Source organism: Culex quinquefasciatus, chromosome 1 (genome assembly GCF_015732765.1).
Source record: "Culex quinquefasciatus strain JHB chromosome 1, VPISU_Cqui_1.0_pri_paternal, whole genome shotgun sequence".
Taxonomy (NCBI): Eukaryota; Metazoa; Arthropoda; class Insecta; order Diptera; family Culicidae; genus Culex; species Culex quinquefasciatus.
Window position 1 is genome coordinate 68968689 of NC_051861.1, and position 23830 is coordinate 68992518.

Consider the following 23830-nt stretch of genomic DNA (forward strand, 5'->3'; position numbering starts at 1 on the left):
GGACAAACAGTAGCCTCCGAGTACTCGGTGCTGTGCTTTAGGAAGTAGTCCACGTGCGGCAAACGATTCAAGCATAAAAGGTACACTTGACTTTACTGATCTCCCAGCGCCCGTTGGCCATCACGGCAGGTTCGTCAGATGCGTTCATGTGGTAGAGAATGTACTTGTGAAGTGAACCCTGCAGCGTGTGATTCTTTGGAAACAACGCCCTTGGGCAACTTCCGGAAACTCTGCCCCGCACCTTACCCTTGACGCAGTATTCCACTTTTTACTTTCAGATCAACCCGATCACAGCTGCAACGTTGACGACTCCTCTCGAAGCAAGACGAAAATCTCTACGACTAATTCGACTAACGAATGCTAAATAACACTGGCCCGGGCGACAACCACTCGGCTTCGTGGGCTGGTAAACCGGTGATCACAAGCGCAAGTCGGTCCGCTGTTGCATCGTTGACCAAACCTGTCGGTTCTGGCGCTGAACATGCTGAGGGAGGGTCAGAAGATTCGCGGACTGACGGATACGACCATGCCGCGCCGTCTCGGACCGAAGCGTGCGACCAACATCCGCAAGCTGTACAACTTGGCCAAGTTTGTGGTGAAGTACCCGCTGCCGGAGGAGGACGGCAAGAAGGCTAAGTCCAAAACGCCCAAAATCCAGCGTCTTATCACGCTGGTGGTGCTTCAAGGCAAGGGACATCGTTTGGCCAAGAAGAAGCGTTGCGTCACGACCAAGTACATGAAAGTGCTGGCCCTGCGCCGTCGGAGCGTATCTGCCGCCGGACCCGACTGTCTTCGATGCGTGAATCGCTCAACTCACTGGGATCCGAGAAGGAGACGGACAAGACTGATCGAAGCTGCCAAGAAGCGCGACGAGGCCAAGACCGTCAGGATGTCCGAGGCCGGCAAGAAAGCTGTCACCGAGGAAAAGAAGATCGTGAAAAAGGACGGAGTGGATCGGTTATGGCAGCGCGGCCAAGAAGGAGGAGAAACAGAGGAAGTAAAGAAGTGACCTGGCCTGGCGGTTTATCTAATTTGATCGTAATGGTGACACAAAATTTAGAGTTAAGAAATCCTACCACACTCTGCAGAATAGACTTAAATCAATAGTTAACATAACAATTTGATATTAATAAAACAAAATACTGCTTGCTTTTTAATCTTATATTCTTAGTAGTAATATGAATCAAAACATTTTTTTTATTGCTTGAACACCAAATAAAACTTAATAAGGCGTGATTTCAATATTCAATGCTTAGATTTGTTTTATTTATCGTGTTGAAGCAATAAAAATAATATTAATATTTTACGTACATATTTGGTTTGCGTCCTGGGGGGAAAAAAGCCACCTAGTGGTGAAAAGCAGTACTAGCCTAGCCGCTGCAATGTACAGTGGCGCCGCCAGTGGTGAATAGTGCAAACAGCCAAAAGCTGCGGGCGGCGACACGCACACAATCAAACCAACTGTCAAGTTTAAAGAAAAACAAGCTGAACATGGATGGTCAACGCGCTTTGAGCATCGAATTCTCATGATCGTTTATGATCATTCGATGTTCAAGATTCTGGTACCAATGCTCATAAAATTCGCATTGGCGGTTTTGCGTGTCCTGTTACTAAGGAAACAAAAGGATAAAACATCATGATTTGATGTTCTAACAGGTACGTTCAACTAGCCAGCTGCGAGACCCATCAGCCCGGCCGGGAACCAGTCCATATCTGTCGAGTATAGCATACGGTGTGGTTCACAAAATATCAAATACAGCAAACACAACACTAAGGCTATACATATGGACTGGCGGGATGGAAGCACGTGGACACCTCCCCCCATTTCAACACTAGGAGAAGAAATTATTGTAAAATACATTACTACTTTTAATTCTGATTACATTTTACCAAAATTTCACAAGTGCTTTCATAATTTTCGATTTCCAAGCTGGTTTCGCTAGATAGCAAAAATCAATATTGAGGCATTTTGTGTTCAAGCTGTTCTGTATAACAAATATTTAAAGTGTATTAAACTTTCAAGTATAATTGTTTATGAAATATTTTCATTTGGGAAATAAAATAATAATTTAAAAACAAGCTTATGTTTTTTCTACGATTTGTCTAATTTTAGACGCAATGCTAAAATTTTATAATTATTTAATCAAATTGTTGGATAAGGTAATTGCCAACATGTTTAAATAACGCTACGGGAGCGAAGGACCCTTAGGGTTTGAATTCCCTTGATAAAATCAACAAACCAAACAACAAACCTTCAATGCTATACAAAAGAGGGCAAATAAATTGATAATTAAAATTAAAAAAAAACAATTCCAACAGTTCAATCGCAAAAATTCCTACAAATATTTGAGCTTTAAAAAAAAATCTAAAAACTCTTGCTTATTTTTTTTATTTTACAAAGTTCTTAAATTCAAAAAAAAATATTTTTAAACTATAATATTTTAAAATTTCGATAAAAAATCTAAAATCTGATATTACAGAAATTCTTTCAATTTTATAACTTGAAAAAAAACTAAAAATGCTAACAAAAATCCTACAATTCTTAATATTCCTGAAATTGTATGCATAAAATCCATGAATAACCAAAAATCTTAGATAGATATTTATTTTTTTTTTTTTTGAATTAAATATACTTTATTGAATTTTTCTTATAATAATTACATTTGGTTTACATAATAAGTGGTCAGCTGTGGCTCTTCAGCTTTAGTTTGCTTTTCGTGATTTAAACACTGTTCATTTATATAACTTTAAAAGTATATGATTTATCATTTTTGTAACACTAGGTACAATGAGGAAAAAAATGTTAAGAAAACATAACCTAACCTAAAACTAAAACTAACTTAATCTTACCATAAACTAAACCAATCCTTGAATCAAGGGGTATTCAGATATAGCACATTTTTCCCTGAATTTCAAACATTTTTCTTGAATCTTCTGATCCAACATTTTAACTTCTGCTAATTCATGAACCTCACTTGATCTTGTCCAGCCAGGAACATTCAAAACCATTTTGAGTACCTTGTTTTGGACACGCTGGAGCTTCAATTTATGAGTTCTAGCGCAACACTCCCAAACAGGTACTGCATACTCAATAACGGGGTAAATTATTTGTTTGTAAACTGCTAACTTATTTTTCAAAGATAGCTTTGATTTTCTGTTAATTAAAGGATACAAACACCTGATGAGAATGCTGCACTTGTTCAATATTTTATCTACATGCTGCCGAAACAATAGTTTCGAGTCAAGTATGAGACCTAAATAGACAACTTCCTTTGACCAGGGTATCGAAACATCATTCATTTTAATCAAAACATCATCCTTTGGGACAAATCTGGCCGATTTGGAAAGTGGAAAAATGATGGTTTGAGTTTTGGCTGCATTTATGCGAATTTTCCAGTCGCCAAAGTATTCGGAAAGAACGTCAAGACCCTTCTGAAGACGGCCAACTAAATATCTGGTTATTTTACCCTTATAAATAACGGCAGTGTCATCAGCAAAAAGTGACAACACACCATTACCAGGAAGAGTAGGCAAATCAGATGTAAAAATATTGTACAGAAGTGGGCCAAGAATACTTCCTTGGGGAACCCCAGCATCAATGTTGAATAATCCAGAAGCAATCCCATTCAGAAAAACCTTGAACGATCTCTCCGAAAGATAGTGCTGGATAATTTTGATAAGATACATTGGAAAACCGTATAAATACAGTTTATGTATCAAACCATCATGCCAAACATTGTCAAAAGCCTTCTCAACATCCAACAAAGCCATAGCAGTTGATTTAGACTCAAGCTTGTTCTGCTTGATGATTTTAGTTACTCTCGTAAGCTGATGAGCAGTATTATGTCCCTTTCGGAAGCCAAACTGCTCATTCAAAATTATATTATTATCGTTGGTAAAATCCAAAAGCCTTGAATAGATGACCTTCTCAAAGAGTTTGGACAGACTACTCAAAAGACTAATGGGACGATAACTTGTTGGCGATGTTGGATCTTTTGAGGCTTCAAAATTGGTATGACTTTGCCCAGCTTCCAATTGGTGGGGAAGTAACCAAGTTGCAAACATTTATTGAAAATATTGGCTAGATGTTGAAAGAACTGATCACTCTGTTTTTTCAACACTAGATTAAAATGTTATCAAAGCCTGGAGCTTTCATATTTTCATTTGTTTAACTGCAACTTTGACTTCCTCACCAGAAACATGGGAATCTGCAGGAAATTCAAAGGTAGAGTCATTGATTGTTGAAATACTATTGGCAACTGATGTTTCTTTACGGCTGGTCATGGAAGCGCCAAGATTATGTGAACTAACAAAATGAAGCCCAAGTGCATTTGCCTTTTCCTCGGATGTAATCAAAGGAGAATCCTCAACAATAAGAGGAGGAATAGGCTTTGGTTTGTTTTTAAGAACTTTTGAAAGTTTCCAAAATGGTTTTGAATAATTCCCAAGCTGGCTTACATGTTTTGAAAATTCTTGATTTCTGATATTGTCAAGTCGGTCTTGTATGATTTTGTTCAAATTGTTCACTGAAATCTTTTGTCATAGTCCCCAGTCCGTTGATATTGTCTCCTATAAACATTCCTAAGTCTAATCAAGTGTTTAGTATCTACGTCAATATCAGTTACCTTAAAATTAACAGGAACCTCCCGAACGTTGGCAGCCTCTGCTTGGTTGATAGCCTGCTGGATCACCTCCAGCGAACGATCAATATCAGCAGAAGTTTCCGGGTGTTGATCATAGTCGATGTTGCTGTCGACCACTTGCTGAAACTGCTGCCAGTCAACGTTGTGGTAATCTTTCCGGGTTGGTTGCCGCTGCGGAGTAACGGAAGCTCCAACCTCCACAACCACCGGATAGTGATCAGAACTCAACTCTTCAAACACCTCAGGATGAGCCACGTTCTCAGCCATATTGGTAATGAAGAAGTCGATGATTGAGTGATTCCCAGACCGAGCCACCCTCGTTGGACGATCCGGACTCACAACGTTGTAGTATCCGTTTTGCAGATCGTTGTGCAGAATCACTCCGTTCCGATTCCTCCTGCTGTTGCCCCAAACTTCATGCTTCGCGTTGAGGTCACCAGCGATGATGTACTTTGCGCTCCGCCGTGTCAGCTTCTGGATATCGCTCTTCAGTTTTGCTGCTGAACCATCTCTGGAATTCACCTGACGTGGGCAGTATGCAGCAATGAAGAGTACTGGGCCAACCGAAGTGGGAATTTCCACCCAACGGCCTCGATGATGTCCAGCTTAAAGTGTGGCAGCCGGCGTGGCTTGAGATCACGATGAACAGCGACAAGCACACCTCCTCCTCCAGAGGTGGTCCTATCGAGCTGCGTCGCGATCTTGTAGTTTTGCAGATAAACTTTTTCACCGGGCTTCAGATGAGTTTCCGTGATGGCAGCTACGTCGATCTCCTTCTCGCGAAGAAAATCCACCAGCTCTAAATTCTTCCTCCTAATGGAGCAAGCGTTCCAATTCAGCAGCTTGAGGGACCTACGATCCATACTGGATGACGAACGAGGTCAGCACTTCAATCTGCTGGGTCTTGGTTTTGCATCCACGCAGTGCAGCGGACATCTGTTTGAAAATATTGAGGAGTTCGGTTGAGGTGTAAAGATCATTACCATTTTCCTCAACTGCTGGTTCTTGGGTTGGTCTTGGCTCCTGGCTGAAGCCCGGTGGTGGCGGTCTCGGCTCCTGGCTGGAACCCGGCCGTGGATGATTCATCTCAGCTCTCTTCCTGGGATCCAACGGCAACGGTGCCAAGTTCGGGACCTGGCGTCGCGGTTGAAGAGGTGGAAAATTTTGCTCCACCAGGGCTGGAGGAGTTCTACGACGCTGAGGCTGATTCTTCGTCGATGCTTGCTGCCGAATTTTCACGAACTCAGCTCTCTTGGGGCACTTTCGGTCGGTTGACGAGTGCTCACCGTTGCAGTTGAGGCACTTCACCAGCGAATCTTGGATGCACTGGGATGTGATGTGCGCATCGGTACCACATTTGGCGCAACGACGCTTCAGGTGGCAGTTCTTACCTCCGTGCCCGAAACCCAGGCAGTTGAAGCATTGTGTGACGTCACGATGCACTGGTCGGTATCGCTCCACGACACGATAATGTTGAAAACCGCTCGAATTGCCTTCAGCTCAGGAAGCGTCGTCGATCCCTTAGCCAAATGCAGCAGGTAGAGCTGGTCACGGTACTTGATGTCTTTGTTGCGTCGGCTCATTTTGTGCACGGCCAACACATCCAGTTTCAAAACTTTTAGCTCGGCAGCTAATTCCTCCACTGGCATGTCGTACAGACCTCTGACGACGATTTTGTACGGCTTATCCATGACGACATCATGGGTAAAGTACTCCGCCTCGTTTTCGGTCAAGTAATCCTTGACCAGTTGATAGTGCTGCCTGGATTGCACCAGCACCTTAAATCCGTCCTGACACAGACGAATGTTGCCTAGGACTTTCCCAGACTTGATGAGTTCAACCAGCCCCGCTCGAAAGTCGATCGTTGCTGCTGATTGCCGCACATAAAAAGGAGGCAGTTTCTCCTTTCGCTGTTTCACTTCATTCTCCTTTGCTTCCGCTACCTGGTCCTCGTCAGGCAGTCCAGCGAACTTGTTGTTCTTCAATAGCTGCTCCTCGTGCGACGAAGAGTTCTCCTCCTCCTCATCCATCGGTACAGTACCGTCGCTCTTTTTCGTCTTTTTGCTGTTCGATGTCACTTCCAAAAGCACCTTCCTTTTGGAAATCCCCGGTTTTTGGCCATCAGTTGAGGCCTCAACCTTCCTTTTGGAAATTCCCACTTTTTTGCCTGCTTGAGCCGCAGGTAGGGCAATATTGCCGGCGTTTTGCGCCGGGACGCGACGAGTCATGTTGATTCAGACAACCTTCACCAACGAATGCTCGGATAACAATGAGATAGATATTTATGAAATCACTAAAATTCCATTTTTTTTAAATAACTTTGATTTTCTATTTTTTAATTCCTAAAATATCTAAAATACAAAAAACCAGGATTACTAAAAATTTCTCAATTTTCACAAACTACTGCAATTTCTAAAATCACTGAAATTCCTAAAACATTCAAATTCCAAAAATCCAAAAAATTTAAAATTGTTAAATTTTAGGAATTTCTCCAACTCTAAACAAATCTCTACAATTCCAGAAACACTTATAATTACAGCAGAAAAGAAATATCTTTAATTTAAAAAATCCTTGAATTTAAAAGTTCTTAAAGTTTCTCTTGAATTTCTGATATATCTTAAATGCTAAACACCCAGGAATTTCTAGAACCACCTAAGTTTCCAGAAACTCTTCAAATTAAAAAAAAATCTAAAATTTTCAATATGTAAGAAAATGTAACAATTTTTTTTGTTTAATTGAAATTTTAAAATCTCAGCAATTCTTAAAATTCTTTAAATCTCTTAAACTCCTAAGATCACTTGATTTTCTAAAACTCTACAAATCACAGATTTTTTTGATTTTTTTTTAGTTTTGAGTTCGAAAATACAATAAATGCAGAAATTCCTAAAATTCCCACAATTCCAAAATTCCTAAAATTTTGTGGAATTTCCAAAAAATTTAAAAGTTCTTAAAACAATCAAATACTTTTGAATTAAAAAATTTATAAAATCACAAAAATTTTGATATTTTTTCCATGTTTTAAAGTAGTTTCAGAAATTTTTGGGAAATCCAGAATTTTTCATGAAATTTAGAATTGTTAGAAAATGTTAGATACATAGAATTTATAGAAAATCTCGAACATTTACATTTAATTTTATTTAAATTTTTGGAATTTTTCAAATTGAAGAAATTTATGGAATTTTAGGATTTTCTGGAATTTTTGCAAAATAAGAATTTTGAGATTTCAGAAATTCCTAAAATTTCTCAAACTCTTAATAATTCTTTAAATTACAGATATTAAAATAAAAACATTAAAATTCCGCAGAATATAAAAAAATAAGGAAATTTGAAAAAAAATATTTTAAAAAACAAATTGAAGTAAATTGATGCCAAAAATTCAAAAAAAAAATCAAAAGTCTACAAGTTTTCAAAATCCTAGAAATTCCTAAAATTCTTAAAATACATACAAATCTATCCTTACTTGAATTCCTGAATATCCTAAAATCCCTGAATTTCCATAAATTCATAGAATTCCTACAACTCTTAAATTCTTTTAATTCCAGATTTTTTTTGAATACTTTAATTCTCAATTTTTGTAAAATCGTATTTCCCAGAAATTAAAGAAAAAATCTTAAAATACAAAAACTATTAAAATTCCATAAATCCAGTAATTTGCAATAGACATTTGATTTTAGGAACCTCTTAACTTCTAAATTTCTTGAAATCTCTACATTATTTATAGATTATGAAACATTAATTATTTTCAACATTTATGAAATTCTATGGATTATATGTCTTTGTGTAATTTTATTATGTTTGGTGAGCATGAGCATGAGCATGAGAGACCACCCATGGTTGTCCTTCTCCGTTGCTGAACAGGACCGTAATATCCTATCAACACAACCGGTCATACGCTCCAACGATCAAATGATGTTTCCCTTATCAACAGCATGCATGAATGCGCTGAAAAGATAAAACATCACGATCATCAAAACTAGAGCCGTTGCTAACAGGAAACAGTCGTTGGCCACCAACGGCGCCCGCCATGTCAGTTTGTAGATCTCGAGGGGATGGGACGGGAATGTTAGTTAGCACAGGCTGCTACCAAGGGTGGGTTCTATACGATATCCACACCCCCGCGTGTGCCGGAAAAACTACTTCTACTTGGGATTTTGTTAGTGGGTTAGGGTAATGGTCAGGATTCATCATAGAAGATGATGATGTGACCCAAAAATCATTAAGTTATGTTTATAGGGTGATGTATTATTCTCAAGGCAAACAATCGGATGTTGCTGATGAGCTGATTCCCGTTTATTTTCTGTTGAGTTTAATAAATTTTTAAAATCTTAGACAGCCGGCTGTGGAAAGATATAACCAAAATGATGTGAAGGTATTGGGACAGATTTAAAACTTAAACACTTTATTAGGCTAAAACTAAATGATTGAGCAGTAAGCTTCTTGCTATAGAGAGAAGTTGTATAATAACGTTTAATAAATACTTGTCGCCGTGCCTCCCGAGCTACGATGCTAGAGGAAGGTCTTGTCCTGTGCCCAATCGCAAACGAATTATTTAAACTAACGCTACTGGGTGAATTCCGTATTATCATCGATTAACACGCCACAACAAACTCTAATATTGTTTACGACAACCGAGCAAAAACAAATCAAAATCGATCAATAACGAGGCTAACACACGAATATACGGGGAAAGAAGACGACGAAAACGACCACGACGCGCACATTTCTACCGGTAAAATCCAACTGTCAGTTTCCGTCAATCCTCGTTTAGTTTTAAATTTTAATTTAATCTTACAAGCCTAGACAGCCGGCTGTGGAAAGCTTGAACTAACTGAAAGAGCATATTACTAAGTATAATACACAAATTAATAACAAAACGCGCCCTTATTCAATGTGACATATTCTTTCTCTTTTATCTTTTAAGTTAACGGTTCAAGTATGCATCAAACACGGCGGCGAACGCGAAGAACAAGACCGGTCCTACGTAGACGCGTTGCTAATCAGACTAAACTATCCGACTAAATTTGCTTGAAATCCCTCGCAAGACCACCGAAAACCGCTGTAACCAAATTATGTATTAGTAATTTATTTACTCTTTCACTCATTCATTCACTCAGACGATCACACAAAAACCTAACTAATTTAAATTACTATTTAGGGTCAACATTTTTCAAATGAAGAGTTTTGCCTATCATTACGTTTAAAACATATAAGGCGACACTAATCACATACTTAAAATTTCTTATTAGCTTTCAATATTTATAGTTTCTTATGTATGATCTAAAAATAGTTTAATAAAAAAAAACTCAATACCACGCAAGTTTCCAGTTTACAACACTAGAAATTAACAACAAACTTAATAGAAATGAAAAATTTAAAATTTGGCCCACTGTGTAGGGCAAAAAGCTATCTAGATAAGTTACGCTATATCTGTTTCGCTCTCACTCACACTCACAAACATAAAAAAAAATCATGGTACAAAGAAAATAGAATTGGAACATTCTCACCGCGGCTAGCCGTTGATCGTTGGCTTTGCTGCTCAAAAAATCCTCTTGGCATCAGAGTAGTCCATTTTTTTCGACTCGTTCCGAATTGCCTCATCACAGCAGCAGCACGATGATCGTCCTCTCTCCTCTTCCCTTTCAACACATGCACACTACACGACGGGTTTTCTGACCGAGCACACAAATACATGTTTACAGACGACGACGACGGGGCAGAGTCCAGCTTTGGTGGACGGTAGCCATCTTTGAAGAGAAGATCGACGGTTTATTTTCACAACATTACACGCACTTTCAAGAAAAGTTCGAAAAAACTTTATCCATCCGTCAATGTTACTGGTCGGGCACGTCTGATTTTGCGCTTTTTAGGTCGGCATTCGCCGTTTTACACACGAAAAAACTTGTTTATAATCGCGAACCAATCAACCGTCTACCGAACCGCTCAACCACACGCACACCAATCTCCATTTGTGTAATTTTATTATGTTTGGTGATCAATAATTTAAGAATATTTAATATTTCTGGAATTTTATAATTTTAATTATTTCGTAAATTTAAGGAATTATAAGAGACAGGAATAAAATTTCAGGAAATTTTATAGTTATAGAATTTTAGAAATTTCTTGAATTTTTCAATCTTTAGAAATTCTGTATTTTTCCTAATTAAGAAACATTGGAAGTTTGAGGAAAAAAAATCTCAATTTTTGTAAAATCGTATTTCCCAGAAATTAAACAAAAAATCTTAAAATACAAAAACTATTAAAATTCCATAAATCCAGTAATTTGCAATAGACATTTGATTTTAGGAACCTCTAAACTTCTAAATTTCTTGAAATCTCTACATTATTTATAGATTATGAAACATTAATTATTTTCAACATTTATGAAATTCTATGGATTATATGTCTTTGTGTAATTTTATGATGTTTGGTGATCAATAATTTAAGAATATTTAATATTTCTGGAATTTTATAATTTTAATTATTTCGTAAATTTAAGGAATTATAAGAGTCAGGAATAAAATTTCAGGAAATTTTATAGTTATAGAATTTTAGAAATTTCTTGAATTTTTCAATCTTTAGAAATTCTGTATTTTTCATAATTAAGAAACATTGGAAGTTTGAGGAAATTTTGTTAATGATTTTTTTTTTAGTATTTCCATATTTCTTTTTTTTGTGTTAGGAATATTGAAAAATTCTGAAATTTTTGAATATTTAGAAGTTTATAAATTTAAGAAAATTTAGAAATTTATGGATTTTTTTTATTTTAAGAGTTTTAAGAGATAAAGGAATTATATTTATTTTATTTTTTTTTAAATTAAGTCTTTTTTGTTTTTTGAAATGTTATAAGTTTTAATTTCTTCGAGATTTTAGAAATTTTTGAAATGTTAGGAATTTGAAGAATTTTTTGATTTTTTTGTATCATTTTTTTTGAAATTTCATTTTTTTTTTATATTTGGAATTTTATGCTCAAAATTTACAAATAAAGATTTATATTCCGAAAATTCATAAATTAAAAAAAAACAGAAATTTTAGAATTTCAAAACAAAAAATTAAAGAATTTTTGTAATTTTAGGCGTGTTATGAGTTTAAGGAATTATAGAAATTTTATGAATTTAAAGAGTTTCATGATTTTCATTTAATTTATAATTTTATAAATGTTATAAACTGAATGAAATTTTAGGATTTTTTGTTTTTTTTAATTTCTAGATTTTTTTGAATTATTTTAGTTTAAGGATTCATAAGAACTTTCGGAATTTCAAAATCATGAAATTTTCTGGTTGTTTTTAGAATTTAAAGAGTTTTAGAATTGAAGAATTTTTGGATTTTTTTTTTCTACCATTAAAGAGTTTAAGAATTTTTAGGATTTTTTGGAATCATGAAGAATTAAGAGTTTAAAGAATTTCGAAGATTTATTATCCGCGCACCACCAAACCGAAGTGTGCAACACTTCTGTTGCGCGAAAAAATCTGTTGCGCCGAACAAAAATGTAGTGGTTTGTCGTTAGCGTGTACATCAGCCTGGTGGCGCAACAGCTTTGACAGGTTGCGTTCGTATTTTGATTTTTGTCTGCTTTCACAATAATCGAGAAATTAAAAGTGCAACATGGAGTTAAACTTTCTGTCAAGCTTCTGTGAAGTTTACCATGACAGTTGCGAAAGTTTAACTCCATGTTACCGGCTCACATCTCTCTTTTGAATTTCTCGATAAGTTTTACGAATATAAATTCAAATTAGAAATTCCAGATTTTTAAAATTTTCTGCATTTTTTGCTTTTATGTAGTTTTTGTTTTTTTTTTTTGCGTTTATGGATTTCCTGGATTACGTTGGAATTTTTATTTTTGCAATTCCGCTGTGAAACTGTCAACTTTTCCTGTCCTTCTGAAGAAATGAAACGGCCTACTTTTTCCTACCAAAAATAACAGAATCGAATAGCAACACTTTTCAAAATAAATGCTGAAAAGTTCTACTTTTCAGCACTGAAATGAGTGCTGAAAAGTTGAACTTTTCAGCACTTGTTTCGAAAAGTAAAACTTTTCAACATTTTTTTTATTTAAACGATTTATTGGAAAAATACATGAAAATTTTACTTAAAATTTCACTCAATGAGTGTTTTTCGGAATTGCAAAAAATATTGTATGGAACTCGTTGCAAAACTTGATTTTTTCAACACTCGTCGTATTTATCCAACTCGGTGAACCTCGTTGGATAAATGTACGACTCGTGCTGAAAAAATCCTCTTTTTGCAACTTGTTGCATAAACTACTATTTCTTGAATTCTTGGACTTTTTGTAAATTTATAGAATTTTTTTGAATTTTTGCTTGGATATTCTTTAATGTATGGAATTTTCGGCTTTTTTGCTAAAATTTAATAAATATAGAATTGGTATTGCCATGAAATACTACGTAAGACGGACTTGAATACTTCGCTCAATCCAGTTAAGACAAGTTAATTCCGTTCATCCTACTGCTTTGTCCCGGACCATAATTAACTGGTCCATCCCGACTGTGTCCACGTCGGGAAAGTCTGCTTTCTTATTGCAAAGTATTTCAAGTATCTAGTAGAATATTTTAATTTCTCTATTTTTATACTGAATTAACATCACACACTACATTTCACAAAATACACAAAATGTTGCACTTTCTCTGGTTTTATTGGTTCACCTGTTCGTTTGAATTGCCAAGAATGTCCGTGATTATCCTTCGATCCGGTCTGGAGCGCGTCGTAGCGCGCGATTTCACTCTCGGCCAACTCGGCAGCTTGTTCGCCATCAGGTTCCAGGTCGTAGTGTGCCAGATTGGTACCAGCATCAAATTCAGCGACACTGTCGGTTCTGGGTCCCGTTCAGCATCAACATGTTCTCCAGGTTCCAAATTAGGGTGTGTCCTGATGGCATCAGCATCAGATTCAGCAACAGTCCCTTGCAGGATCATCCACTCAGGCATTTCTTCCGGCTCGACGAGTTGGTGAGCATGATGATGCCCTTGTACCTTTGTCATTTCTAATCACTGTTCAGTTTGCATTTTGCCGGAAGGAACGACAGAACCACCGCGGTGCACCGAACGCGGTGCCTAGCTGCCCATTTTGCGAATCTCGACCGGTCGTCGTCCGTCCGGATGAAATCGTTCCCCGAAACGGCATCGCTTGTACTCCTTTTTGACGTACATTGGCAGAAATGGCATCTTCGGGATGGTTTCCGCTTCGCACAGAGAGCTTAGCCACCTGAAAGTAATAATGAAATTATAACACAACTCAGCATTGAAATCTGGTGTAATGTAAAACTTACCCAAATACAATTATTTTCCGATTTGTTCACCAATCACATGCAAAGGAATCGAAAACTTCAACAAAATAAGCTTGTTTTGAATGAACAGCTGATTTCGATGTTTACAAACATCGTTTGTTGGTGTGCGAGAAACTCGCACGAAACTAGAAAAAAATCGAGTGCGGCACTCGCACTTTCAGTTCCAAGATGGCGGTGAAACTCGTGCCGAACTCGAGCGAGTTTCTTCAAAAAAACACTTTGACAGCTCTGAGTGCGGCACTCAGTGCGGAACTAGCCCTCAAACGAACGTACCATAACACAAAAAATATTACCGTAATGACAAAAGTAACTTATTTTTGATTTAAAAAGTTGCTAAAATTAGCTTGAGGAAAAGTTTTTTTCTTGTTTGAAATATGAAAACTTTTACTGGTAAAGTTTTGAAAATCTCCTTCGAGATCTCCTTACTAACTGATTTAAAAGTCTTAACTTTTAATACGACTGTAGAATTTCTTTCATTTTGACGTTCTCGTGTAACCGTGTACGATTAAGTTCCAAATGTAAACAAACACTTTGGTGGGTCCGGTGGTGCTGGTGATTCTAGGACGCAAAGCAAAGCCGACGGTGGCAGCAGCCAGGAATCGGACGCGGAAACCTTCGTGAGCCAAACAGCAGCAGCGGAACGCATTCGAAGGAGGGTGGTGCGGGTGCGGGACGAGGTGAAGTGCTCAAAAAGGACAAGGCGAGCTTCCTGCAGGAACTGCAGCTGTTCCACAACCGGAATGGGTAAGAAGAAAGCTTGGGTGTTTTGTGGGGCTTGTGATTGATTTTGTTTGTTTTTTTTTTTTTTTAGGATGGGAGGAAGGAATGTGGATTCGCACCGGTTGTATTCGGTGGTGGTGGCCCGGGATTGGTGATTGAAGTCAATTCCCGCGAGGACTGTAACGAGATCATCGAGGAGATGGCGCTGCCGAAGAGTTGCGTGAACAACGAGATTGCGTTGAAGAAGATAAACATCCGGTTTTTGGACAAGTACGAGACAGGTGATTTTCACGGTGAGGAGAAGGAGCCAACGAAGAGGAGGACGACGAGAAGCGGGATAATCGGAGGTAGCCAGAGCGTATGTTGCACTCGGTGCCGACGGTTTACAACACCTGTGAGTAATGAGAATATGTACAGTGGCTTGCCAACTTTACTTACTTCCATCTCTTTTAGCAAATAACCGCCCACAAATGCTCATCTCGCGACGGCGCAGCTCCAGCCGAATGAAACCTGGACAGCGTGCCGAAAAAATCTGTGTCATTCTCGAAGGAGGATAAAATGCTCGAAATCGAATTCCGTTCCGAGGGCCTCATCAACCCAATCTTCCGGATGCGCTTCCAGAATCCGTTCAGGCACTTCACTTTCCAGCCAGGAAACGTCGATCACCCTTGCCGAATCTACAGCCAACTTCTCCAAACCTGTCCTGATGAAGGCCGGCAACGTGACCATCATGTTCTCTACTTTGCTGTCGCGCGTCGAAACGTCCGTCTGGAACCGTCCAGCTTGGGGTCTTCGGAAGTGACCGGTGGCGTACCCTAAGAATCGGTACAGCTTGGACTCGGATTTTGGCCTGAAGCGTTAAATACAATAACAAAATGTCTTATTTAACATACTGTTTAAAACTTTTGAAAATAAATATAAAATCAAGCCTAGAATCAAGCACATTTTTGTGAAATTAACACTGTAGTATTATGTTGTTTATTCTTGCTATAAAAGGTTTCTTTTCCAATTAAAAGTAAAACACTTTTACCGATACAACGATTTTGTTCCATAAATGCATGGTAGTATCAAAACTTTCCAACTTTTAAATTGAAAAGTTTGAACTTTCTACGAATATTCACCAACGCGAACTTTTAATCCAACGAACGATCTTTTTAAATTCAGAGTAATTTTTCTTTGTGTGCTCCTAGGCCATTACTACCCAAGTAACCATCCAGCACTAAGAGAAATCATAAATGTGCTGTTTGTCAGCATTCTACAGCTAATCAGTCATAAAACAGCTAGGATGATAACAAATCAGCTCTGAAACAACTGCTGTAGTATTAGCTGATATGCAGCAGTTTTAATGCTGCTCCTAGCAACACTGCTGCATTTTTCTCCATTTTACTGGCAACACTGTTGAGGAGTGAAGGAGAGAGAACGAAATAAACGAAAATAAAAATATCACTTGCTCGCTCATTCCTTCAACCAGTACGACCAAAACAAACCAGCGGAGAAAACGGCTGTCAGTCGATGGCTGAGATTCATCGTATACGATAGGTTGTTTATGCTCCTGATGTTTTTATTCTTTGAGAAGAATATTAATGGCTGGTTGAACAACTTCTTCGTTCATAACCTGTATTTTGTGGGTGTTTGCGAGCACATTTTCTTTGTGGAAAACTAAATGATCTCTTCTAAATAGAGAGCCTGGATCTTATTAGAGAACGGACATCTCAAACCAAAAGTACCACTCGAAGCACGAGAACTGTCAAACGGAGGTACCAATCGAGCAAAATCCTTTGTCTTATGCTCGTTTGGTACCTCCGTTTGACAGTTCTCGTGCTTCGATTGGTACTTTTGGTTTGAGATGTCCGTTCTCTAATAAGATCCAGGCTCTCTACTTCTAAAGGCTAGATTTTTGCAGGTTGGATTTTCTCGGCCACTATTCGCGATCAAAAGCTCAAAAATTCCGACAGATTTTTTTTGTTGTTGCCCAATGGGCATTGGGTTAAGTTCACTGCGACCACCTGAGAAGGCTATCTTTTGTGATGTACCCTGGTTACTGTCCATACCAGAGCTGAAAATGTCAGGGTCCTGACTTGAAAATCGGCGACGCATATACGATTTTTTCTGATCCATTCACTGAACCACAAAACCGTGACATAAACAAACCCGACTCAGTCGTGAGTGCCCTAGTTCACTGAGCAGCTGCAATAGAGTTATCTACGTGCGCATGTATTGCGTGTACGTACACGAAAAAGATTGAGGTTAAATTTTGTACCGTCCAGCAAAACAAATGGCGTGCTAGTGTGCGTGAGAGCGGGCTTAGATTAGAGACCCTAAACAGGGAGACTGGTCTAAGCTTGCTAAATCGATCTGGCAACGTATGTTTTGAGCTTGGCAACACTGATAAGTTTTGCTGGGCGTAAAGGCAAATGCTCGTTTGGATACGTCAAACTCGCGTCTGTTTGGGTACGTCAAATTCACTTCGTCCAGTCTCCCTGTTTAGGATCTCTAGCTTAGATAACTCTATGCGAGCCAGTAGTCGACCAACGCTCATTCGACGTTGCACGCACACACATAAAGAAACAAGTTTTTACACAAAAAGTTGGTATTTACGGCTTCATCCATAAAGTACGTCACGCTAAAATCAGCCAAAATTGTCACGCTTTCCCTATACTTATAACACGCAATGTCACACTTTCTCAGATCCCCCTAGAGCGTGACATACTTTATGGATGACGCCTATGAGTGAAAATATAATTTTGAATATAAGTTATGGTTGTTTTAAGTGTTTTGCACAGTCTAGAACCATTCAATTGTTTAAAAATAGTCAAAATAGTGTTTAGAGAGGATTTTACGAGTCAGTCATACGACACGAATTGAGTGAGTGTAGCTCATTTTTTCACGTCTCTCATTCTCCAGCAGCCGACCGGCACGAGTCAGGCGGCAGTGGTTGAAGGGACACAGTAGGCTTACAGTCAAATGCTAGCAGTGAACTGACATTTTGGTTTGCTTCATGTGTACGCTGGGTTGGAAACATTTTGCAGGCCTGGTCAGGACAAGAAGTGTCGCAGCGACGAACCGTTACACACGTCGCGATAATCGCTCTCGGATTAACAATAAAATTAGTTTAACTAAAACCGCTTAAGTAATCGTTTATTCCGTCCGACCGATAAAGATCTCCACAGTGTAAAATTATCAACTGTGTGTGTGTGTGTGTGTGTGTGTGGTCCAATCCAATACCCGCTAACCGGTAGCGAAATTATGGGAAAGTATAATTTGTATCAGACTGTGTACATGCCGAATGCTGATACAGCTTCCCAGTCAAATCAATCCGAATTCTGAAACGGAATCTAATTAGAATCGCAATTCGCAATTCGCAATTTTCAGTGTAAGAACGGGCCTTGACCGATCTTATGCACTAGGTTCCCGACGAACACGCATTGCCCTTACACCTACATCTCACCCTTGCTCTGAGTCAATACGAGCAGCACGCTAGAACACGCTTTGAGTGTTCGTGCCAGGCATGCACACCTTCTTTTCCGGTTACGCATTTTAACTCGGCCGGGGGTGGTACATTACGTAGGGTTTGATGTAAGTATAAGCGCCTAACCGTTTAAAGTGTGCCTAACAACTTTCATTAAAGCAAACACTGTTTTATATTTAGTTTGAATTCAAAAACTAGTTGTTATTTTACTGTGTATTGTTTTCTCCTGAAATCATTCCTAGTGTTGAGTCGTGTTTATATGTTGCTATTTCTTTTGTCGCGGTGTTTTGTTACAATTTTTGGTCCTAAGCATTTTATAAAAGTTTTTCAAAAGTACAATAGTAATGTTTCTGTTGATTCTTTGATCATTCCAAAAATTGAGTAAGGGCTCAAACCTCACTTGTTTTAAAGAAAAGGGTGAAGATTGAAAACAATGGACAGTGAAAGAAATATATTATTGAAGAATCAATAGTAAAAGAAAGATAGTAATTAATGAAGTAGATAAAGAAATAAACAATAGTTAATAAATAGAGGCAACAAACAAGCTTAGATTGTATAAGGGCAATTTATAGGGCAGATGAAAAATATTCAAATAGCTAAATAAAGATAAACAAAATTCACATCGCTACCAAATTAAGGGAAAACAGACAGTTTGTTACAGCAGCATCAATTAGTAAATAGAGTGGAAAAGCGTTGAGAAATAAGAGAATCAAGAAAATAAAATCGAAAACAAATGGACGATAATAAACAGAAGGCGTGTTAGAGAATCAGTGAAACAAAATAAACAGAATATAGATGGTAGATAGAGAGCCTGGAGCCTATTAGAGGACGGACATCTCAAACTAAAGCACCAATCGAAGCACGAGAACTTTCAAACGGAGGTACCAATCGAGCAAAAGACAAAGGATTTTGCTCGATAGGCACCTCCGCTTGACAGCCTCCGCGCCTCGATTGGCACTTCAGGCCTGAGATGTCCGTTCTCTAACAAGCTCCAGGCTCTCTAATGGTAGATAAAAACGGAAAGAAGAGAAACCCCGTTGTGCGATGTTTCAGGTACATCCACAGCAGTTGACTCAACATACTGCGAATCAAAACAATACCGTCTACAATCACAAATTACTTCCCTTTCCAACATTGTTGCGCCCCTTTCTTTTAGCCGTCTCGACTCTGACCCGCGGTGGTCAAAGGTTTACGATGTGTTTCCACAGGCCACCAGCTAGGTCATCATGAAAACCAAGCCAACGTGGAGGTAAGAAAATAGGACACTCGCAAGGAACCAGAGCTATACTGTTCTGATCAAGATAATTCGGATGATCTAACAGAACTACGGATGTAGTTAGTTACGCTCCTTCCAGGATGTTCCTTACGTGGACGTCAACCGAAGAGCACGCAACAAGGTCAGTGCCATTGCATGCTCTTAGGTATCAATCCTTGGCCTGCAAAACGGAATCTAATTAGAATCGTATACAAATTCCGTTTCAAACGCAACAACCGGTTCCGTGTTCGAACCGGTTGTTGCGTTTGAAACGGAATTTGTATACGATTCTAATTAGATTCCGTTTCAGGATTCGGATTGATTTGACTGGGTTATCTCAGTCCCGGGTATTAGGTGGTGATAGCCCTCACGCTGCTTCCAACGACCCATTTCAGAATGACAGAGCTCCTTGCGGTCCAATTCCGAGGTCGCTGGGCATTGTTCGGCCCCGCCTAAACATAGAAGCAAGCATCTGAAGGAAACTCGATCTATATTTAGACTTCCAATCCCCTCAGGCAAATCAGGGATCAGCGGGTATTTAATAATATGAGAAGAAGAGAATAACATGTTTCAACACTACGGATCAATTCACTGCTAGAGTGTAAACCTTCTGATGGCCGACTGCTTAGCGTCCCAGACCACCACCAATCCAAAGGTGTGACTTCGAATCCCACCTGATTCATTTTAGTTTTTATTCATATTCAAATTGCTGATTCCAAATTTCAAAGGTACCGACCGGGATTTGATCCCTGAACCTCCTGCTTGGGAGACAGAAGCCGTAACCATTAAGCCACGGAGCCGGTTACAGTGTAAAACTATCAACTGTAGACTTAAAATCGATTTGCATTGCCCATGGATTTTAATGATACATACTATTTTTATTTGTTAGTTATCCAGATTAAAACTTTGTAAATATAATCAATATTATCATAAACATTATCATTCCAGCCAAAAGAACAATGCAGTAAATTTTTCTGTTTTTGCGTTGATATTTCTCTGCGGTCTGCAACTGCTTATACCCTTCAAAAACTCTCGTCTGTGTTGACTCTACGTTGTAATCGATTCTGTCCAAAATTGTGCCTTGCTCCTGAACTAGGTGGGCCAGATCTTTGAAAATTGTATTCAAGTCCACTATTTTGTTCACAATTGTGTTAACCTCCTGCTCTCGGCTCTGGATCATTTTGTGTTGTCAGCTTCTATAAGCATCAACTGCTTCTGGTTGATAGACAGCCCCGAAGCGGGAAGTTGAAAGTATTCGTCAAGCCTATCATCGTCATCATTCGCGCTGTAAGCTCCACCTCTTGACGACGACGACGACGGAACATCCATATTTAGAAAATTGTCGAATGTATCCACGTTGTTTCCAATCGATTCAATGTTCGTGGAGATGTTGTCAAAAAATATTTTCGATTTTTGCTCCATGTTATTTTGCTCATCAATAAAAGATGTTTGATTTTGTCGAAATCTGTCCGTAATATTCTGCAATGCCATAAGTAAGTTTTTCTCGACGTTTTGTAGCAAAATAATTTCCAAACGGTTGTTGGCTGTAAAGAAATTTATAAGTAAAGATTTATTTTCGTTGTCAAACGCATCTGTACCTTTAGTAGATGAGCTTAGTGATTTTACATGACTGTGACAAGTTCCGATCAGCTTATAAATATCCTTAGCATATTCTTGAACCTAAAAAAGGGATTAATTTCTCGTTTTATTTAAATAAAAAAAAATAAATCAAATATGACGTTTAACACAAGCTGTTCAAATGTTAACTCCATGTTGCACAACTTGATACCTTCAACTCATCTTCACGACTTTCACTAAGTACAGAACGCGCTGTAGAATTTTGCACACGTAGAAGATCATTAACGCGAGACTTAATCCTAGAAAGATAAGTAATGTTAAACAATTTTAAGCCAAAGAGTAAAATAGTTTATCCGTACTTGGACAAAAGATACTGAGCCTCGTCGTACTTGCAGATCCAAGTTGGCTGTTCAATGAAATTACTGCTTTCCCCCGATTGTCGATCTAGCAAGCCAACAGTTTGTAAGTTGTCCTTGAACCGGTTTGAATATAATGAAACGTGTATTTTTTTTAAATAAATATTAATATAAAACAAGTTTTTAACATAATTTAATCGTTTTCGTTGTGCGAAGCAAGAAATTTTGGAGAAGCAAAAAGTTTTGGAGAAGTGAGTTTCTCTGAAAACATTGTAACCTATGAAGTTCAATATGCTTACTCGACCAACTAATCGATCCACGCGATTAAAATAATAATAATGGAGTCACTTACGGTGTCTGAGTAAATGTTTTTACTATGCAATACGTTGTTCCGAAGCATGAAAAATAACTCAGTAAGGTTTCTTTGAGACATATTAATAATTTTGACAAAAAATCAAGTTTTAAAATATTTATGTTGATGGTTTTACACTTTTATTTTCTTTCTGCACGTCAACAATAATATTTGAATAGATTCGTACACGCTTACTGGGGGAATTCAATTTTTAAGTTTGTTCAACCAAAATGAAGTTCGGTTTAGCGATGTCAATTTTGAGATGGGTTTGTTTTGATTTTAATTGTCAAATTCGAGATCACTGAACCGAACTTCATTTTGCTTGGCATCATTGCCGAAATCTGAGAAGTGCCAGTTTTGGACTTAGCGTTTTCACAGGTGTTTTGGTGAGTTTGCTAAAAGAAATATTTTATTTATAAAATCTTCTAATTTTTTAGTTTTACAGCATTATTTGTGGCGTGCCGTGTCGGAGAGGAACCAGACACCAAGGAGCAGTAAAAGAAATTTCCACGGGGCGTTGCCAGGTTGCTCTCTGTCCTATCCCTCGGTTTTCCGCATAATGTCATTTGACGTTAGTGCACACAAAAAAATATTACTGTAATGGCAAAAGTAACTTACTGTTTAAATAAAAAGTGGTCAACATTTGCTCCATTAAAAGTTTTTTTCTTGTTTTGACAATGAAAACTTTTACTGCTACAGTTTTTAAAAATCTCATTGCTAACTGATTTAAAAGTTTTTATTTTTAATTCGACTACATACATTCATTTCGTCGTTCTCGTGTAACCGTGTACGCCTAAGTACAAAATGTAAACAAACATTTTGGTAGTGCCGGTGGTGAGCGAGTTGTCCACGAAGCGAATCAAATCCGGACGCGGCCACAGCCAGGAGTCGGACGCGGACACCTTTGTGAGCCAAAACAGCAGCAGCGGAAGGTGGGTGGTGCCGGTGCGGGACGAGGTCGGGGGAAAGTTGGTTTTCGAAAAAGGACAAGGCCAGCTTCCTGCAGGACCTGCAACTGTTTCACGACCGGAGTTGGTAAGAAGGAAGCTTGGGTGTTTGGTGGCGTTTGTGATTAATTTTGTTTGTTTTTGTAGGACGCAGTTTATGCGGTTCCCGAAGATCGGAGGTCGGGATGTGGATTTGCACCGGTTGTATTCGGTGGTGGTGGCCAGGTGGACGAAATTAAAGTTGAAGCAGATTTACATCCGCTTTTCGAACAAGTAAGATAAAGTAAATTTTATCGGTGAGGAGAAGGATCCGACGGAAGAGGGAAACGACGAGAAGCGACCGGAGGTGGTCAGCGCGAATGTTGCACTCGGTGCCGGCGGTTTACGACCACCAGCAGCATTATGTGCCGGAAGTGATGACGGGACACTGTGGGATGTCCTGAGGGTCCGCAGTTCATATCTCGCTACGGCACATGTTTGACGAGTATTACCGAGTAAAGCCGCAGGTCCTGAAGCTGTCGTACTCGGATTACTTCTAGAGGTTGCAGCGATATCCGACGAACCTGATCAAGAACATCTATCTGGAATACCGAAGAATTCACCGGTGAGTATTGAGAATGTGTTCAGTGTCTAGCCAATTTAATTTAATTTCAAACTCTTTCAGCAACTCCGCCCGCAAACGCTCAACTCGCGACTGCGCGGCTTCGGCCGGATGAACTGGCAACATCTGTGTCATTCTCGAAGGATGACCAAGTGATCTGGAACTATCGGTTCAGGCGCTTCACTACCCAGTCGGAAAACGTCGACTTCCTTTCCCGAATCAACACCCAATGGCCAACTCCTCCAAGCCTGTCCTGATGATGGCTGGCAACGAGACCACCCTGTTCTCTACATCGTTGTCGCGCTCCAAGATGAAGGCCGCGATGTTAAGCAGCATAAGCAGCAGTTTTAGTATTAAAATAAAAATAGAAATAAAATCCATCACATTTTTCGAAAATCATCACTGTAATGTTAAATGTTATTTTCTGTTGCCATAAAAAGTTTCTTCTTATAATAAAAGTAAAAAACTTTTACCGATACAACGATTTTGCTCCAGAAATGCATGGTAGTATCAAAACTTTCCAACTTTTAAATTAAAAAGTTTGAACTTTCCACGAATATTCACCAACGCGAACTTTTAATCCAACGAACGATCTTTTTAAATTTACA

The 23830-nt window shown here is 38.6% G+C and overlaps 1 protein-coding gene, 3 long non-coding RNA genes and 1 pseudogene across 4 annotated transcripts; 3 read left to right on the top strand and 2 right to left on the bottom strand.

Moving 5' to 3' along the window:
- The first annotated feature begins 410 nt into the window (after positions 1-410).
- On the top strand, positions 411-1009 carry LOC119770251 (annotated as a pseudogene).
- A 12013-nt stretch (positions 1010-13022) lies between these two features.
- On the bottom strand, positions 13023-14147 carry LOC6043990. The gene is made up of 2 exons (XR_005279095.1): positions 13927-14147; positions 13023-13862 (listed from the first exon to the last, which is right to left on the bottom strand). It is a non-coding gene; the product is annotated as an uncharacterized LOC6043990 (long non-coding RNA).
- A 166-nt stretch (positions 14148-14313) lies between these two features.
- On the top strand, positions 14314-15630 carry LOC119771219. The gene is made up of 3 exons (XR_005279096.1): positions 14314-14688; positions 14756-15058; positions 15118-15630. It is a non-coding gene; the product is annotated as an uncharacterized LOC119771219 (long non-coding RNA).
- A 4799-nt stretch (positions 15631-20429) lies between these two features.
- LOC119771218 lies at positions 20430-21817 on the bottom strand. The gene is made up of 5 exons (XM_038266965.1): positions 21675-21817; positions 21326-21438; positions 21178-21265; positions 20987-21068; positions 20430-20932 (listed from the first exon to the last, which is right to left on the bottom strand). Exons 1-5 carry the CDS (start codon positions 21753-21755, stop codon positions 20565-20567), a joined length of 732 nt encoding a protein of 243 aa, XP_038122893.1. The 5' UTR covers positions 21756-21817; the 3' UTR covers positions 20430-20564.
- A 629-nt stretch (positions 21818-22446) lies between these two features.
- LOC119765022 lies at positions 22447-23617 on the top strand. Its single transcript, XR_005276450.1, has 3 exons — positions 22447-22709; positions 22769-23225; positions 23286-23617. It is a non-coding gene; the product is annotated as an uncharacterized LOC119765022 (long non-coding RNA).
- Positions 23618-23830: the final 213 nt, after the last annotated feature.

Coding starts and splice junctions, on each gene's coding strand:
- LOC119771218 (XM_038266965.1), bottom strand. CDS start 21,755: ATGTCTCAAAGAAACCTTACTGAGTTATTTTTCATGCTTCGGAACAAC. Junction 21,439..21,674: donor AAAACATTTACTCAGACACC/GTAAGTGACTCC, acceptor AACCGGTTCAAG/GACAACTTACAAACTGTTGG. Junction 21,069..21,177: donor GTCGTGAAGATGAGTTGAAG/GTATCAAGTTGT, acceptor TCCCTTTTTTAG/GTTCAAGAATATGCTAAGGA.